The sequence below is a fragment of the Enoplosus armatus genome, chromosome 2 (genome assembly GCF_043641665.1).
Source record: "Enoplosus armatus isolate fEnoArm2 chromosome 2, fEnoArm2.hap1, whole genome shotgun sequence".
Lineage (NCBI taxonomy): Eukaryota > Metazoa > Chordata > Actinopteri > Centrarchiformes > Enoplosidae > Enoplosus > Enoplosus armatus.
In genome coordinates this window covers 6,938,184-6,956,921 of record NC_092181.1, presented here as the reverse complement: position 1 = coordinate 6,956,921, position 18,738 = coordinate 6,938,184, and the positions used below count along the sequence as shown (strand labels likewise).

General features: G+C 42.1%; 3 protein-coding genes across 3 annotated transcripts; all 3 read right to left on the bottom strand.

Moving 5' to 3' along the window:
* Positions 1-154: 154 nt before the first annotated feature.
* psmb3 (proteasome 20S subunit beta 3) lies at positions 155-3,005 on the bottom strand. Its single transcript, XM_070917511.1, has 6 exons — positions 2,899-3,005; positions 1,624-1,808; positions 1,261-1,368; positions 935-1,112; positions 402-496; positions 155-321 (listed from the first exon to the last, which is right to left on the bottom strand). The coding sequence occupies exons 1-6, from the start codon at positions 2,899-2,901 to the stop codon at positions 273-275; spliced, it is 618 nt and encodes a 205-aa protein (XP_070773612.1). The 5' UTR covers positions 2,902-3,005; the 3' UTR covers positions 155-272.
* A 744-nt stretch (positions 3,006-3,749) lies between these two features.
* Positions 3,750-7,857, bottom strand: cwc25 (CWC25 spliceosome associated protein homolog). Its single transcript, XM_070923761.1, has 9 exons — positions 7,736-7,857; positions 6,843-7,015; positions 6,503-6,739; positions 6,343-6,412; positions 5,940-6,091; positions 5,676-5,748; positions 5,336-5,541; positions 4,442-4,609; positions 3,750-4,272 (listed from the first exon to the last, which is right to left on the bottom strand). Exons 1-9 carry the CDS (start codon positions 7,751-7,753, stop codon positions 4,161-4,163), a joined length of 1,209 nt encoding a protein of 402 aa, XP_070779862.1. The 5' UTR covers positions 7,754-7,857; the 3' UTR covers positions 3,750-4,160.
* Positions 7,858-10,028: 2,171 nt separating this feature from the next.
* Positions 10,029-16,808, bottom strand: sp6 (Sp6 transcription factor). The gene is made up of 2 exons (XM_070923902.1): positions 16,680-16,808; positions 10,029-12,061 (listed from the first exon to the last, which is right to left on the bottom strand). The coding sequence occupies exon 2, from the start codon at positions 11,937-11,939 to the stop codon at positions 11,013-11,015; it is 927 nt and encodes a 308-aa protein (XP_070780003.1). The 5' UTR covers positions 11,940-12,061; positions 16,680-16,808; the 3' UTR covers positions 10,029-11,012.
* Between the last annotated feature and the right edge of the window lie 1,930 nt (positions 16,809-18,738).

Sequence of the window (18,738 nt, the reverse complement as noted above, 5' to 3'; positions counted from 1 at the left end):
TTTCAGGAAGGCCGACCCTGTTGGTGTCACCTTCCTTTGCCAAGTGTGGCATCTTTGTTTGGTGCAGAATGAATGTGAATGAAGTTCAAACGGAATCTGAAAAGTGGTGGCAATGTAGTGCAAGTTTCTGCACCAATAACATCAGTCAAGGTCATTCTTTTACCTGTGTTCATTTATTGAACAAAAAGAAAAAAAAAAAGACAGTACAAGCATTGTTTATTATTTGTATACAAAACATCTGTGTTGGTGAAGTGTGTGGAGAAACAGCAGCTCTAGTCCATCCTGGCCTTCAGGGTTCTTGTGGTGATCTTGTCTTTCTCACTGCCGGAGAAAAGAGTAGGCTGTCAGTCACTGCAAACCTGTCATTCCTCCTAACCTGTGCACGCTGTCACTGTACTTACATGACGTGTACGACGACTCCCATGCCAGACACTGCATCTCTGTCAACTGCGTTTAGCATCGCCTGGGAGATGGTCTCAAACAGGTCCTCTGGTTCCTGCACGATCAAAACACATTTCTCAAATAAACAGTCTTGGATTTTCAACTAAAGACTTACCTGTGACCTAGGTAGACCTCACATCCTGCACAAGAGGAGGTATGTCTCAAACAACTAGCCTCAAATGGCTGAACAGACGATAGATGTCCCAGAAAACAAAGATTTTTATTCCTCCAAATGCTGTCAGTTGTTGGCTGAGGAAACAAACTGTTCTGATCTTGAAAATCTGCCCCAAATATCAGATCTGTCAATTTTCCACATACAGAAGTTAGCAGTAACTACATTTACATGCACAAAATGGTTCCTCGTTAGCATGTAGGATCCTGCAAATGTCATATTCGCAAAATTAGGGGAATGCTCATTTGTACATAAACTGGTAGCAACTGTCGTTTAGCATCCAGCAACCAACCTAGCGGGTTCAAACGTCACACTACTTACCATGTCTGGCTCCCACAACGATTCACACATGCCGTACATCTGCTCTGAGCAGGTCCCGCTCACAACAAAGTCTTCCGTCACCATGGGGCAGCCAATCAAATCCAAGGAGCAGATGAATGGCTCTGAGGTTTTGGGATCCAGTCCAGCGATCACAGGCTCGATGTAGTACGGCCCAAACCTAATGAGAGGATCGCATATTCACCAGCGGGTCTTAACCTTCTATGTAAGCATTTATGCATCCACTATGTTGTCTGTCTGCAGCTTTGAAGTTGGACATTTTGTCTTGTTCACACTAAGATGGTCTGAATCAAGTTCAGTGCGCTCACCTCCTTTCATACAACAGGTTGGACACCATGCTCATGAAGGTCTTGGGCTTGATCTGGCGACCCTCCTTCAGCTCGTACAGGTTCAGTCTGAATTTAAGCCTCTGGGATCTACACACAAGGCAAAAGACATCCAGTTACCACCAGTGTTACTCATCATTCCTGAGACACTTTACAAAGGAACTAATATCACAGAGAATGCAAATTATGGTATACAACTACAACATTGTGTCATTCATTGTTGGTACCAATGCATAAGATCTGAAAGTTGTCATTTTGTAGAGCTTTGAAGAAATCCTGTCGCCATGCCCTGGAGGGGAAAGAACTGCTCTGCGAGAGAAAGACATGGAGGTTAAACACACTCACACTGTCTGAACGTCGGTGGCCAGTCCAGCCAGCCCGATGTACAGCCTCTCTCCCATGGGGAAGACCTTCTGGAAATCTGTAGTGACCATCTGAGCCTGAATGCCAAACCTCCGGTCTGCTGCTATTGCCACACAGTTCTTCCCCCGCATGGCCATGACAGCCCCCCCATTATAGGACATAATAGACTGGATGGAGAAGGAGAAGAGAGAGGTGAGTCAGTCTGAGCTGAAACGCTCAACAGATCAATTGATTAGTCAAGTCAATAGACAAAAAAAAGTAGCAATATTTTATCGTCCAAACGATAAATTGTTCGATTGAGAGGACTGGGCTACATCTGAGAATACTGTAAATATGTATATATACACATATACATATATATATATATATACATATATACATATATGTATATGAATATATTTTGTCCTCAAAATAGAATATCATGACAAATGCATGTATTACAGCTTACATTTAAAAGAGGAAAAAAACGTGTCGATTTAATTCATCGGGGTTATTTATACTATATACGCAGGTGTCAACATGGAGCAGTATTTGTGATGTACTAATGAAAGAATTAACAGTAACATAAAAAGTGTGCTTACAAGACATTAGCAGTGGACAAATCTCTGAAATATCACGCGATATATTTCTAAATGCAGTGATAATTAGGTGAAAAACACCGTGACTGCATTGTTAAAATCGTAACTGCGTGTTAGTTTGCTGCTGACAGTAGCTCTGTATTATTCTACTGCTAACTATATTACGTTGAAGCTTCAGCTAACCTAGCTGACAGGCAATGTCTGACCAAACGTTAGCTGACGTTGACACAAAAAACTAAACTGCAAAAGTTTACGTTTACTCAGTTACAGAAGCAAAATGCCATGAAAGTGAATTCAGGAAAGGACGTTACTAACGTTACTGTACAATATACAACATTAGCTCATGTGAAGCTAGGTAAGCTAGCTAAGTATTTCACTTCGCTTTCCGGCTATCGCCAGTTACTATTATATTCAATTCTTCAGTATAGTTAGTTGAAACACTACTTAAAATATAATGTTATTTAAGGGAATTATAACTTGTAAAACCCAGAGTTAAATACGTTTACAGGGAATATTGGTTAGCTAACTTTAGTGAGCGTGTTAGAGATGTCTATGAGCTAACGTTATGCTATCAACATTAGCTTAGCCAAGCTCTTGCAACTTTTAGCCTTATTGACTAATTTCAAACCATTTTGCCCAACAAACCATACGCATATGATTTAATGTATGATGTTCTTACCATCGTGGCGGTGTTGTGGTATATTCCTAACTGCTAGAACTTGCCAACTCCACTTTCTCGCAGCTATTCTGAATGACTGGTGGTTTAACAGAGTGACTACACGATTTAGAAACACAGAGATCAGAGTAGCCTGATTCTCTCACGTCATCGCTTGCACGAAGGTAATTGGCTGAATGCACGGCACTCGGCCCACAGCGCCGCTGTCACTGGGGGATACGGCTCAGTGGCAAGCGGCGGACGCATAGTTTGGTAGAGGCGTGTTAAAGCGAAATTAAAACCGGGAAGGGAGGTTTCTTAGTGAAGTCTTCCAGGTGCCTCTGGTTAGTCACCGTCAAGTCCAGGTCTTTTAGGGTGTCCTTCACTGGGTTAGGTAAAATTAGGTAACCAACGATTTTTAAAATTGTATTTCAACTGAATAATAATGAATGACAGTGAGAAAGTGTCCCCAACAAAACCTGTTCAGTTAGCGTAAGTGTAAATAGCTAGCTAAAATGGCTAACCACCCATCCACATTTGCTCACCTGTAATCGCCAAGCTTGGTGAACAACTTAAACAATGAACTATCAAAATGCTGACCAATAAATGTCCAGTCATTTCATTAACGCCACGCCGCTGAATGAGGTTTTAAATAATATAAATGAGGATGTTTACAACAGAAAATGAAATTCTCATTATACATGCTGATAAAACATCTCTGGTGCTCTGAATAAAAAGGTGAGCTCTGTCGTCAGCTTTGGCACAGACAACAGACCAGAGGCCATTTATAGTGATGACATAGGTTTGTTTTAAAAGGAAAAAAAAAAAACCCAAAACAAATAATGGAGCTCTGGAAATATGGTTTTATTCCAGTTGCTACTCATAAATGTACACTACGTAACAAACATACTGTATATTACAAAAAACCTTGAGGTAAAAGCAGGTCCCATTATACTGTAAAAACAAAAACAATATACAGTACAAAGTTAAACCTTAAAGGGGGTTTGGCTTTCAGGAAAGTAATTAAAACAGATCAGTCATGCTAGGCCTTTTGCATTTGTTTGAAATATAAATTATACTACCACTGTGGAAACCGCTTTTCAAAATAAAAGCCTTGGGTAGACAGGGAGCCATGTGGTTCCCTGTTTGAACTGTGGACAGACTACCACCACACCATCCATCCTCGATACTTTAAAGAGACAGTTGAAGGAATGGGTAGCATACTCCTGCCAAGCCTTTTCAATCAGTTCAGTTGAGTTTATCTGTATGATAAATGTGTTGTGTCTTCATCTCTTCATGAAGTTGTCCAGGGAGGCTGGCGTCCTCTGAATGGAGTGGATATTCCTCTTCACTCTGTCCTCTAAGGAGGAGCTGGCAGCACTCTCCAACTTCATGTCACTGCAAGGAGGAGAGGTGAGTGTTACTGGAGCTAAGAATTAAGACTTACCATAGCGTTCAAGGGAGGTTAAAAATGAAGAGACCTCAGTAGGACATTATTTGTACATTTAAAACATAATGGGAAATGTGTCCATAAATGCTACACCCCGTGGTCATCTCAGAAACTTACTGAATGAAGCCAGCATGGCGGTCCCGTTTGGCGTTTTGTTCCCGCTGCTTTTCCTGCTCATCTTGCCTCTTGTATCTCCTCACGTTGTTCTCCCTGTCCTCCTCCCTCTGCTTGGCCTGGTCCATCATCTCCCGCCTCTTGCGCTCCAGCTCTTCTGTAGAGAGCTTCCTACGTCAGACAGAAAAAAAAATAACGACACAGAAAAATTACTGGAATCCATTCAGTGTGGGTGGTGATTAAGACAATGCTCTTAAGAACAGAAAAACATTTTGAAACCTATGAGTATGAGTAAGCATAATAAAAGTACAAGAAGTGGGGTAATATTTTGGACATATATACATCTTTATAAAACTATAATAATAATAATAATTTTATCTAAATAGTACTTTTCAATCTTAAACACAAACTGCTTTCCAGATTAAATGATTTACAGATTGAAAATAGCCCCCTCTGTATGACAACAAGCAGCACTGAGCCTGTACATAAACAGTAGAGGTGCAAGTGCAAATAAAAAATACTTTCATATAAATAAATAAGTTAAATGTGGATAAAAGAAATAAGCTCATATAAAGCAGGTCAAATGACACCACGTAGAGAAACAAATATGATGCAAGAGTTTAACTATGGTTCTGTACCAGCATTCTGACATACAAATGTACAGCAACCCAAAAGTTTGATGGAAAAGTATGAATCTACTTGTACAAGAAGGACTCAAGCAGTTATTGTGCAAAATATGTAAAAAGATAGAGACGAGGATATATCATGTCAGCAACAGGACAGAGAGGGTTTAAGATTGAATACAGGAGGGAAAATTAGAATAAGGGCAGTATTTGGACTATAGCCAGCATTTCCAAGTGCAGCGTCTGCACTCTCTGGAGCCCTGTGAACTCTTACTTGGACACGGGGTGCCTCGGTGTGTGATTACGCTCTCTCTGCGGGCTGGAGACTCTAGGCTCGACCTTCCTGTCCCCTCTGTGTGAGGAAGAGGAGTGGGAGTGACTCTCCCTGTTGTTCCTGCGAGGTGATCGTGAGCGGCTCCTCTCGCGGCGCACCGAGTGGTCGGAGGGAGCTGAGGGCTGGTGATGCCTGCCAGCGGGGAGCTGAGTGGGAACACTTAGCTGTTAGGACTTGTAAGGGGTTCTGGTCCAGTGAGAGATTAATAATTGAAACTTGAATGAAATTAATTGAATAGCTTATTATGTATGTGAAATCAACAGCTATGGTGGTTACTCACCAGCAGGCCATAGCCTGGAAGATGATGGGAACGAGATTTGGCGTCTGCTGAAGATTCATCTCGTGAATGTGACCTGAAAATAGATTAAAGATGACAATTGAAACAGTTTACTTAATTGAACTAACACTGTATCCCTAATACTGTGAATCCCATTACAGACATGGTATTTTAGAATTGTACTTGATGTGCTTTGCTGGTTGAGCACGCATAAATCATTTGTATGTAGTATGTTCCAATCATTTCTTCAACAATCTCCTTACACACCTGTGTTTCTTCTCATCTTGCTCGTCTGAGCTTGAACTTGAACTCCTCCTCTTGTGCTTCTTCTCCTTTCTCCTCTCTTTGTTTCCTTTCTTCTCCTTTTTATCCTTCTTCCTCTTCTTTTTCTTGTCTTTCTTGTCAAGATTCTGGCGCAGCTGTGGGAGAGCCAACCGATGTTTTACCAGAAATGAAAAGACTTGACAGTCTCCCCTCCGGGCACCACTATTCTAACACAACTGCAGTTATCTTGTGTTGATATAGTTAGTGGAGACATCACTGAAAGATGCAAAAGAATGGCAATACACGAGTGATAATCAAAATCTAGTCAAAAGCCCAAACAACATCTTAAGAGATCGTCAGAATGAATCCCAAACAAATGCATACAACAGCTGCACAACAATTTTACCATTTCTTTAATTCTCTTCATCTTCACTGGATTAGTCAAGACTTCTCTCTTCTTTTCTTCCTCACGTTTCCTTCAGAAAACAAACAAAACATAAATTGAACAATTTGCGACTTTTAGCATATTTTCAGAACAAATTGGGGGAGAGAAGGGACTTAAGAACCTGATTTCAAACAGGGGGTCTTCCCTGATCTTGGCAGCCAGGTCGAGGTTGGAGGCCGGGGTGGAGGGGTTGAAGATGGACCCAGGCAGGAGGCCAGTCTCAGTCGATGGGCCGCTCTCGGGCTCCTCGTATTGGTCGGTGATCTGCTTATCAATGGGACGTCCCAGCAGATACTCATCTCTGGACACCTGACCAGCAGGGCCCTGGTACATCCAGTCCAGGCGGTCATCCTTCTTTCTGTCGTCATAAAAAGAGGTACAATATTACTTAGACACTCCTTTTTTTCCCCTTTATGTCTTAATCCAGAAAACAACTTTCGAGATCATATCAGAGGACTGACTTGATGGAACCGCGTTCCTCTGCAAATCTCGTCATTTCTTCTCGGGTTCGTTCCTCTTTCAGCTCTTTCTGGAGCTCCTCAATCTTCTTGCGCTCAGCCTCATGTTTCTGCTCGGCTTTCCAAACCCGCTCAATGTTTTTCATAGTCTGGGGATGCCAGCTCTTTTTCAGGTTCTGGCAGAAGACAAGGTTGAAGACAGTTAGCAGCTGTGTGTAACTACCTGGCACTTGGTTTAGTGTACACATTTGACTTGAAAGGGTTTGTTAAGTATTGCCCTGTCAACCAAAATGATTCACATGGACAGAATGAGTGTACAAATCTAACGGCAAGTGCAAAGGGTTAAAAGTGGATAAGACATAATTTACTAACTTATTGTAGCCCCATAATGAACTTTACTATAGATCCAATGACTTTTTAACATATTTATGCCATTTTTAACTCCTGTTGATAGACGTTTTTTTCCCACCCTTTTTACTTTGTGCATATTTATGTCTTATCCACTTTTAACCCTTCACAAAAACATACAAACACATACATACAATTAATAATGATGCACTAGGAATCCAGAACATCTTCTATTTATTCTGAACTTGTACAACTTTTACAGTTGACTCTCATCTAATACTCAGTCAGCTGACGTTAAGCTAACGCAAGCGGTGTCAGCTATTGAAATATAAGATTAGGAGACCGAGACCAAAGCTAAAATGTCGAACTGAACTGTGGCTCGTAACAATTCCCAGTAAGTTAGGTCTTAACTCATGTTGTAACAGCTGTACAGACACGATTAAGCAAACGAACATCTTTAAACACCCATATTCTGAATGGAATTTGGTGTTACGGGTCGCTAAACATCAGAGGCAGCGCCGATTGTAGATGAGATCGCTCATACTTACCAGATCGCCGCCCCCCATCTTGACAAATGTGTCGTTTCAGTCCAACTGAAAAATTGAAATAGACAGAGTTGTCCTTAAAACGATAAAAGGTGGAACCGCAAACGCTCAACGCTAGCCAGAAAATGGAGCCACTTGGGTTTGTGTGTGTGTGATGTATTTTATGTATTTCCTGTTTTGTAAAATTCACTTTCCGGTTCAAGCTCATGGTGCCTTCAGGGCCCTTCGTAAGGTCCTGACATTACACTTTTGTCGTGAATAAACAATCAACGATGTGACTCAACATGACTCATCAAAGTGGGTTTGGTCGCAGTTATTAAAACGTTGCGTCAGTGTACGTCTTTTGGCGGTTAGTTGTACAAACTATCATATTATTAAACTCGTCATGTTTATCAGTTCGTTGAGACAGATGCTTTCTGCATGACACATGGAATTTTGACAGCACCTAAAGCCGGACCCTGAACGCAACAGTTTCATATAAGCCTGTATCAGTGTTTCCCAACTTTTTAGGTTCAAGTTTCATTTGAAAGTCAAAAGTCAAGTTTGTATTGAAATCATCCACTGTGTAATATCTGATATATGATACAAACATGTAGAGGCTCTAAAAACCTCCAACTTCTACTACTACTACTACTACTAATAATAATAATAATAATAATAATAATAGTCCTACTAATGAAAATATGTTTTTCTGTTGTTGTATTTGAGTGAAAATGCACTGTGCAAAAACTGCACAAAATAATTGCTAATTACCATATCTGTCTGGTAAATAAAGGTTCAACATTGACACAGAATATAGTTTTTTTTATTTAATAAAGCACAATAATAGATTAAATACAAGTTATTACACCATGATACTTAACTTATTAAATGTTTTAGGACTTATTTTATTACAGTCAACTAAAACATTTACTACAGCAACCAATTCAAGAAAGTTGTTCATCTACTGACCAACATAAAAGAAGACTATCTATAATAACATCGACAAAAAAAATAATAATAGTCAATACACAATAATTGACTAACGTTAAGCACTGTCTTCCATTTCTTATCTTCTATACATAAATACAGCAATCATGAGCCTCCAGCAATGCAAGCTCCCTAACATATAGAAATATCTCAGCCTAGTGTCTGTGGTGGTTTACATACGTCCTAATAGTGTTTCAAACTGTAAAGCTGCTCACACTGCTTGCTACACAACTATTGATCACATAATATTGCCCATGAAAGTTATCTATTCAAAACAAAGTAACCTAAACAACTTCCGATGCTTGTATTGTTGCTTTTTATTTCATCTACTAGACCACCAACACAGTCTTCCTTTACATTTCCCTGTGATCGTACCTTATATGATTATACATGTGGCAAATAAACTTGATTGATATCTCTGCACGCCTCTTCAGAATCAAATGGTTGTCACGTTTAAAAAAAAAAAAAAGTTGGTGTTGTTGCATGATTTTTCAGCGTCAGTGAAGATGGGAAAACTGCAGACGCACCGACAGCTGTTAACAAAATGTGTTGAGAGATGAGCCCTTCATGCATCCTTTGTTGATGATTGGGACTAAATCTTGATCCGACATGCAAATGGTTACCTAATTACACACACCTGATCCTTTTAGCTTGGATTGGTCTTCACCAACTCCTACGCAAAATATCTGGCTCTTTAGCTGCTAAATGCTCCACCATGTCCACCAGCTAGTAGCAGCCTACAGTGGGTTCATCAGTTTTTGCTGCTGCCTGCTGCTGGGAATGAGGTTGATGAGAGCGGTGAGACTGAACCAAAACAGTAGAGTTGCAGGCCAGTAAACTAAAACAACGGGCTCAAATATGATTAAACATAACATACCCAGCAGAGGGGAGCTGCAGAGTTGAGTGATAATTCTTTTTGAGTTCATCACTATGAGCGAGTTAATTTGATCCATCGTTAATATGAAAATATTGATTAGTGCAGCTTTAAATCTTGGGACTGCGGAGGCCACTGGAGTAAACGAGTTTCTTATACTGGGTGTTTATGCCAAATATCATCACCGTCATCTGCATTTAGCAACAGAAACCTGGTTTCATTTGACCCGGCAGCATTTTCTCTCCATGTCCAGCTTCGGTGGTCACGACGCCGTCTTGGCCATCTTGTTCTTACCTGCCATGTCAGGACTGGAGGGCGGCCCCGTCCACTTCTTCCAAATCTTCAGCTTCAGTTCGTGGTGATTTGTGAGTTTACCCTTTTCACGTCACTGACACTTAATGGTTCCTTGCATCGTTGCGTTCTATCTGGACCCCTGAACCACGGTGTGTCCACATTCGCCCACTGTATGATCGTTCTCATGAAGTGTTCTGCCATCAAAACTACGGCGTCAGAAACACAATGTTTGGTAAATACTAGCCTTCGTAGTGCATGCAATTCCCATTTTTTATATTATATTATGTTATATTATATTAGTTTATATTATGTTGTATTATTGTCAGCATTGCATCAACATCACAGCATGCTGCCTCAAGCGCAGCAGTTTTGTCTGTTGTACTTTCATTTTGTTTGTGTACCATTTTAATTACATACATACTGACATACACACACACACACACACACACACACACACGCACACACACGCACACACACAGTCTTGTGGCAAGAACTGTCAGTCATCCAAATGGCTACCGACCTTTTTACATTGAGAAAATTACGTGTTATATTCCAGTGTCTTATCACAACTTGTGCAGTTGCTACACACACATATGGTGACGGTCTGAAACTAAAATAAGACCCTCTCCTTTCTCCGTTCAAAAGCACGGCGCCTTTGAAACTGGTAAATTAAACTGTGTCGGAGACGAACATTTGTCCAACTCTTCCAGTAACACATTTGATTCATTTCATTGTAAACAAGTTAACAAGCCCCCTTCAGTTGATCTCACCCCAGTCTCTTTGGTCTATTGGTAGTAGCAGCTCTAGCAGCAATGAAAGTCCAGCAACAAGCTGCAGCTTCAGCTTGGTTGCCTCCTTAGCCACCTTTCACTTGAAGTAAACAGAGGAAGGTTTCATCCACGGAATCAGTAAAGTTCCTGTTTTTATTTTCTCCTGTGTGCTATAACATTTAGATCATCACTGAGTTAGCCCAGTTGATAAATTCACAGGACCACAGACGAACACTTTGTGCTCCATCCAACTTTCATCAGTAAAAGTTTGTCCAAACCTTTTTTTCTACTCTCTATTCTATTGTAAAACTATGACACCCCTATGACAGAGAGGGGCACCTTCAACTGCAAAACTCTTCTGAAAGTGATGAAATTAGCCGGACTGCCCTGTCACACTGGCGACTGACGGGTCTGTCTCACATTTCAGCTTCAGCGGAGGCTCTGCGGCGTCAGACGCAGACACATTTGAGGATGACTGAGTGGGTGCGGATGCGTCAAAGCCCTTCTCCATCCTCCCGTCTCCATTTACCCTCTCCTCCCCGTGCCCTGGCGGGGACTCGTGTGTGCGCATGTGCTTGGCCAGGTGGTCGTTGCGCATAAACACTCGGGGGCATAACGCGCAGCTGAACTTCTTAGCGCCGGTGTGCGTCTGCAGGTGGCGCTGCAGTTCATCAGAGCGCGTGAATCTCTTGCCGCAGAAGAGCCAGTTGCAGACAAACGGCCGGTCCCCGCTGTGCCAGCGTAGGTGAGCCTTCAGGTGGGAGGTCTTGGCGTAGGCTTTGCCACAGCCGGGGATGTGGCAGTTGTGCATGTGCTTCCTCCTGCTGTCGTCAGTGCTCTGGCCCAGCTGCTCAGCGTGGACACAGTTGGGGCAGCGGCACACAGCCTGGCCGGCGCCTCTGGAAGAGGTGCGGCGCTGGGGCTTGGGGCGGGCTGAGACAGCGTTCTCCTGCGGTTCCTCCAGGGAGAACGGTTCTTGCTGCAGCATTTCAGGGGCCAATGGCTCCATCTTGAAGCCATCTTGGGGGAAGAGGTGAGGTGAGTGCGAGGCCGGAGCGTGCTGAGCTGGAGACAGGGTGCACAGCTGCGGGTCAGAGCCGTAGGGCCCTAAAGAGGGCTGCAACCCCATAGAGCTCCCTGGACTCACTGAAGGCAAGCCGACACCCTGCCCCGTCTGCAGGTCTATCCAGCTGCCTGGTTGGACATCCCTGTGGAGGTCCCACCAGGAGGGGATGTTCATGTCTTCTGAGCTGCCACTAGATGGTGCTGTCCGTAACCACGGCTCGTAAGGGTGGGCCATGTGAGCAGCTGGTGTAGGTGGAAGACTGTTGATGAGGTCAGCCGCTCAAAGAATAGTTCACTATCTTTTGGGTGACGCTGGGACGATTACCACATGGTGGGATGGCGACGCATTGAAAAAACCTGCAGACAGAAAGAACAGACAAACTGTTATCTCTTCAAATCAGGTACCAAGTCTTTCTCACTCAGTTGCATTTTCTCAGTGACTTCCCTGAACCGGCAATGACTTTGAAGTCTTCAGGTCATTTTTTTCCAGGCTTTGAACTACTCTTCAGCTTCTGCTGATCTAACGTTTCTGAACTTCAGAAGTGCAGACAGTCAGGCCTAAATCCTCCTGTCTACAACATTTAAATAACCAACCCCCCGAGCACACCTCCTTCATCGCCATGGATACTGCAGTTCTCACGCTGCGTGGCCGTGGAGACAGAAGAGAGGGGGAGACAGACGTGTCCAGGCAGAAGCCTGCCACATCCATCCGCTGCCAGGTACTTCCCATGGAGGACAGTCAAAGACAAGCGCAAAGAAAACAACATCATCTGCCCTGTGCAGAGGCAGAGGCAGCGGCGGGGGGGGGGGCGAGAGTGAAGGGGAGTGTTGACAGGAGAGCAGTTTGGTAAAGGAAGAAGTTCCAGGGAGGTAATGGCTGCAGGCCAAAGTCTATTTGTACGTCTCTGAGGTTGGAGATGAAACCTGGCAGACGGGAGAACCAGTTTTTTTTATAAATCGCACATGATTTACAACAACAGCCCTCCAGGCAAGTTACAAGAGGAGCCCCGTAAAACGCCCCGCCTCTTACACACTGGCGGCAGAAAGCATCAACAGTTGCAGACTGACGGCATTCAGGAGCCTGAGAATGGGAGTCCAACAATAACATGAGAACAATTACTTTATGTATATAATTATAGGCACATGCTCTGGAACTGCATCCTGTCCCCCACACTCTCCATGTATGTACACTTGTGCACACCTCAGCGGTGTCAGTCAGCAGGAGGAGGGGCTCTGATTTCCAAAAATGACACAAAGCTTGTTAAAGTTGTCTTAAATTTACGACAAGAAGCTACCAGCCTGCGAGACTTTGTGCTCGGCTCCAAACATGTCCAAGCCCCAAACAATCCTGTTGACTTCCACCACACCCCCATCCTGGAACATCTACAATTATCTTTACAGCAGGAAACAGTAAAGTATTCTGAAGCTTTAGAGGTTGGTATCTTAAGTCTCCAGATCACCTGTTTTGATACCATATCTGACGTAGCGAACTGCGCAAAGTCGCCAAGAAATAACAGGTCAAGCTCCAGTGGAAGACATACGTCCTGTCTGATATGTGGATCCATTAGAGGCACGTGGTTCAGCACACAGGTGGTGTGGCTCTGACTGACAGTGAAGGATCCCCCTCAGTAGATCTCAATTAGTTGAGTCAATACCGCCAAACCAAGAGGATTACACGTCTTTCTCCGAGGTTCAGTCAGAGATGCTTTCTAGTCGCAATGAAATCGTAAAGCAATTAGTTTGGAATTCCCTAATTAAAGGTCTGGTGTTAAAGGTCAAGCTGATTTATTTCATGTCGGCCCGGAGCCAGAGCTACTCTGTAATTTTTTGGGAATGCGACTCAGACCCATGGCTGAATGCCCCCCAACTCTGCTCTTACTGACATAACCGTAAACAAACGGAGACAGCAGCATCCTCCTCCGTTTGCCAAAGTACTGGGAGCGCTACGAGCTCCTCAGGGAAACAGCTGGCATCGAGGGGGCCCCAAGGGGGACGGCAGCCCGGGAAGAGGAGGAGGATGGTACAGAGCAATGACAGAGCTCTGGTCATAAAACCTGCCCGACCAAGACCCAGCACAGCCCCCTGGTTTACAAGCCTGCCATCAGGAAGAGGCTCAGAGAGGGAGCCGACTCTTTGTGATTTTTAAAGTGACTACAGCATGAGCGCAGTCCTCCTGAGTTTTGACAAACTACATTTTTACAGTTTTTGTTGCAATTTGTCACCCAGTGTTTCTGATTTGAGAGCCTAATGATTGGGCTTTAGATGCCTTTTTATCAGACTGTTGCATTGATACATTTTGAAGTCCATTTCCCGGAATAATTGACAGGCCCAGTTTAATCCTAATTCTATCCACCACAAAGTCTCCCATCCCATCTCATCCCAGACGTGGGAATAACAGGGACTGTCTGTGGATACTCCAAACAAACCAGTTTGGGTCAAATGGCGTCTTCAAGTAGTTGGTTTTAACCTGCTGGGAGGACAAGATGGGTGGAGTAGAACACGTCACTTGGGCAGGGGTCAGGTCAGCTGTCTGACGGGGGTGCACCGCGATGACCTTCAAACACTTTTGTGTTCAAATTTTAAAAAATCGTGACGTTTGCTTAGTGCCCCTGTTGTGGGAAAACGCTTGACATCGCCACAACAACAAAAAAAAAAACGTTAACCAACTGCTGTGATGACCAAAGTCCGACCCCAAACCTGTGAAAAAGCTGGTGATCGCAATGATAAGGACGGATGAAACAAGACTTTTTTGTATTATTTTCTTTCTTTTTCTGTTTTAAAATAAAATGTCCTTTGCTCATCTGGATGAAGGATTACGTTCGTGACATGCGGAGCTCGGGATGGAAGGCTCATCTCTGCTAATCAGTTCCTCTGCACTTTAACGGATGATTAAGTCTAGAGATAGTTTAGATACGGATGACAGCTTTACATCCTCAGTGATTTAGGAGAGTCTGCGTGATACTGATTTATCCCCTATTGCGTAAAATACATTCTTTGCTGTACAGTTCTCGTGACAGCATTTTTGTATTTTTCCATCTCTTCTGAGTGGCCACAGTGCGACCAGAAAACTGTTTCACATTTGATGTACATGTTTTATTATTTATTATTGAGTACAATTTCATGTGCTTGTTCCTGTCGTGTCAGTATTTATTTTGATTGGACACTGAGGTGAAATATGAACCACGCAGAATGTGATTTTATTTAAAATGAGATCTGCAAAATGTGTCACCCGTTCTCCTGGTTTGCATCGAAACTTTACATTTGACTTACTATCAAAAGTGTCAAGGTGCGTACAGTATGTAGAGCGGTGGAAAGTTACTAAGAACATTTACTCAAGTGCTGTACTTAAGTACAATTTTGAGGTACTTGTACTTAGTATTTTCATTTTCATGCTACTTTATATAGTATATATAATATAGTACCTTTTACTTTTAACAATTATCATTACTTTTCAGATTAAAACTTTACATACTGAACATATGATCGGTTTATTAAAAAATTATGCGTTGCTTTCAATTCAATTACCCAGCGTGATGTGATTTTATTTAAAATGAGATCTGCAAAATGTGTCACCTGTTCTCCTGGTTTGCATAGAAACTTTACATTTGACTTACTATCAAAAGTGTCAAGGTGCGTACAGTATGTAGAGCGGTGGAAAGTTACTAAGAACATTTACTCAAGTGCTGTACTTAAGTACAATTTTGAGGTACTTGTACTTAGTATTTTCATTTTCATGCTACTTTATATAGTATATATAATATAGTACCTTTTACTTTTAACAATTATCATTACTTTTCAGATTAAAACTTTACATACTAAACATATGATCGGTTTATTAAAAAATTATGCGTTGCTTTCAATTCAATTACCCAGCAGTGTATGAAGTAGTTAAAATTAGCTTCACTTCGACTTTTCTGTATATTGGGACTTTTTCATGCTTTAGGTATATTTTGTTGCTAACACGTCTACGCTTTTACGTAAGTGGAATTGGAATGAATGACTTGTATTATTAGATTTTACTGAAGTAAATGATTTGAATACTTCTTCCACCGCTGCATATATCTTATTCAGACTTGCATTTGAAATACTGATAAACTAGCACAGTTACGCCGTGGTGTTTTTGAATAAAACCCTTACTATACAATAATTAATAAAAACTCCTGTGCAAATGCACATGTATTAATGCATATGATCAAATCCCATCACGTGCACCTTTTAATAACCGTTTGCCTTAAATAATTCACCTCTGAACCTTCATTCACAAATACTCTTCCTCTCTTGCATTTACTGGAGACTACATATTTGTCTTTTATTGTACATTCTAGCAAATAGTGGCCTACTTTAAATAAAAAGCAAGGAAAGGAAGCAAGGAAAAAAGACAGAGAAATAATGACATTAGACTAGAATTTAAAATTAACAGCAACAATGGGTTTCACCAGATTTTCCCCACAGCATTAATGAACAGATTTTCATTCATAAGAATGATACAGGTGTGAATTTAACACACACTTTGATGAAAACCTGAATTCTTTTATTTCATATACATTCGTGTTTCACCCAGGCGGCCAAGATTGAACTTTCTTCACCTGTACGAATGCTTTAACTACATTCTCCAAAACACAGTAAACAGGACAAGAATTAAAATAAAATAAAATCAAGTAAAATATATTATACGGTTTTATTGCAGCTCTGATGGTCTCTTTTGTGGGAGATTTCTCTATTTTTAATCTCCAAGTCTCCAGGTTTTAGTGCGTTTGTTGTACTGGATGTTCTGCCTTCTGAGACTTTATCTCTGTGTGTGTTTTTTTCTTTTGCCTGCTCTCAGTATGAAATGACTTTGGGTTTCTCATACATGGACCTGTAGCTCCCTGTCGAGGCCGTGAAAACCTGTAGGACGTGTCTACAGTCCAATGATTAATACAGTCATTCCTGGTAATGTTAACGCAGTGATAGCAAATCAAAACTCCTCAGTTACCTGTTTGTCCTTGGAGCTGCTGCTGCTGCTGCTGCTGCTGTTATTTTCTGTTGGGAATAAATGCACCTGGGTTGGAGGAAGTGTGTCCCAGCTCAGCTCTGCTGCTTCTTCCCTTCGTCGAAAAAAAAAGTGCACAGAACAATAATATCCTCATCACATCTCATCTGGTAGTCTCCATCGCAGACGGTCCAGGTGAGGCAGTGTCGGCGTTCTGGCGCACAGGTACGCAGCATTCTCGGGAGTGACAAACTTTATGATAGGCTGCGCGTCTTGACTTCCTCCAGGCTCCGCCCTCTGCTGGCGGCTAGTCTGCCCCTTTCAGGATGCGCCCTCCTCGGCTGGAGGTGAGGAAGCGGCTCGCTTGGGGGATAACACGGGGATCAGTGGGGGTCAGAGCTGCCAAAACCCCGAGTGTTTATGGTCTGGGGATCTGCGGGGGTCCCTATCGAAAGAAGTTCCAGTTTTAGGCTGCTGTTGTGTTTTTTTTGTTTTTGTTTTAAAGGCAAAATTAGATTATAAATATTATAAAATTAAATTATAAATTTGAATTCAGCACTTTTACCCCTCCAACCACTGTGCAGGCTTGTGATTCTGTATAACAACTGCATTTATATATAAAGTCTGATGTTAATTATCAGTGGTGGAGTAACTGTGTGCATTTACTCAAATAGTACATTTCTGAGGTACTTTACACTGACAGGGGTCCTTGTGTGTTATGAACGCTTTTATTTTTGGTACATTTAGTTGCTGATGCTTCTGTATTTTTCAGAAGTCAAATTGTCAATGCAACTTTTACTTGTAATGGAATATTTATATATTGTTGTATTGCTACATTTACTGAGGTTAATGGACTGATTCTTCTTCCACCACTGTCCAAGGGACAAACTCTGCATCAGTTGGATATTTGATCAGGATAAATATCATGAAGATTTAGTTAAAACAAAATAGTTATTGCAACTTTTTAGCATTACAGTTATTGACCTTAAATTACAATTTCTTGTCAAATTACAACTTTAGTTTTTTCTTATTTCCAGCCGACATGAGGAGATGATATTTTGTCTATGAAATGAATGATACACTCATAACCATTTTACTTCATATCTACAGCACAGGAAAAACTACAACCTATTTAATACCTCACATAAACATAAAACACACTTTAAGAGATCACACTTATGGCACAGTTATGGTGATGTACGTTTCCACACTGTGCACAGAGTTGGTGCAGTGGCCTGGTCGGTGTGTAGTGACTGCAGCCTGTGAATCAGATAGTTGAGACCTGGAAATCCTTTGATTGCGGCCACTCCTGAGAGGTGGTTTGGCCCGGGCCAAAACACAGGCACAATACACAAACCCGGAGGTCTTACTTTGCAGAAAACAGACACCAGTTCTGCTTATCAAACCACCTGAACCATTTAGAGAAACGGTATGTGCGTCTCACATTAGTATGAACTGACGATTGAACTGCCACAAAAGGCTTACAGTATGTGCCAAATGTTGAATCTCTCCCAGTCTTGTAACATGTCAGAGTTTAATGGACTGCTGCGGCTTTGAATGTGCATCACACATTTAATAGTTTTTTAACATCATCCTCCTTTGAGGCCTTTTTTTTTTATTTTGTCTCCTCGCTGAGTTAATTCCTTTCCTGTCGCAGCATGTCGGTGGAGCGGCTTCAAATCAACTGACAAACACAGACCACAGACAGGCCGGCGGGAAGTGACTTCCTACCCCCTCTACTCCTCTTTCTCTGAAGCAGCACTTTACAAATGCTGAGTTTGAACTGATTACATGACCACAGCCATATAATGAAACCACGGGGCGGTCAGCAAATATGGACAAAGTCTTGATTCCGCACCTTCAAGCCGGGAAAAGTGATCACGCTAATCAGGAAATGTCGTTTCCATGAGCACATTACTTGACCAGCAATGGTTCCAGACCTCTGCTTCGTTTTGAGCACATCAAAGAGCATAACTGCAAGGATATTCACACATAGAACATTTAAACATACTTCGACTAATTTGTTGCAAACACATTTCGAACTTGAAATTAGTACAGTGTC

Bases quoted from the DNA above. Each gene is read 5' to 3' on its own strand.
- cwc25 (XM_070923761.1), bottom strand. The intron at 6,740-6,842 runs GTCAGTCCTCTG...TTATGACGACAG, and splicing joins GAGGAACGCGGTTCCATCAA to AAAGAAGGATGACCGCCTGG. The intron at 4,610-5,335 runs GTAAGAGTTCAC...TGTCTGACGTAG, and splicing joins CCGAGGCACCCCGTGTCCAA to GAAGCTCTCTACAGAAGAGC.
- sp6 (XM_070923902.1), bottom strand. From the start codon at position 11,939: ATGGCCCACCCTTACGAGCCGTGGTTACGGACAGCACCATCTAGTGGC.
- psmb3 (XM_070917511.1), bottom strand. The intron at 1,113-1,260 runs GTGAGCGCACTG...TCCTCTCATTAG, and splicing joins AACCTGTTGTATGAAAGGAG to GTTTGGGCCGTACTACATCG. The intron at 322-401 runs GTAAGTACAGTG...TTTCTCCGGCAG, and splicing joins GGAGTCGTCGTACACGTCAT to TGAGAAAGACAAGATCACCA.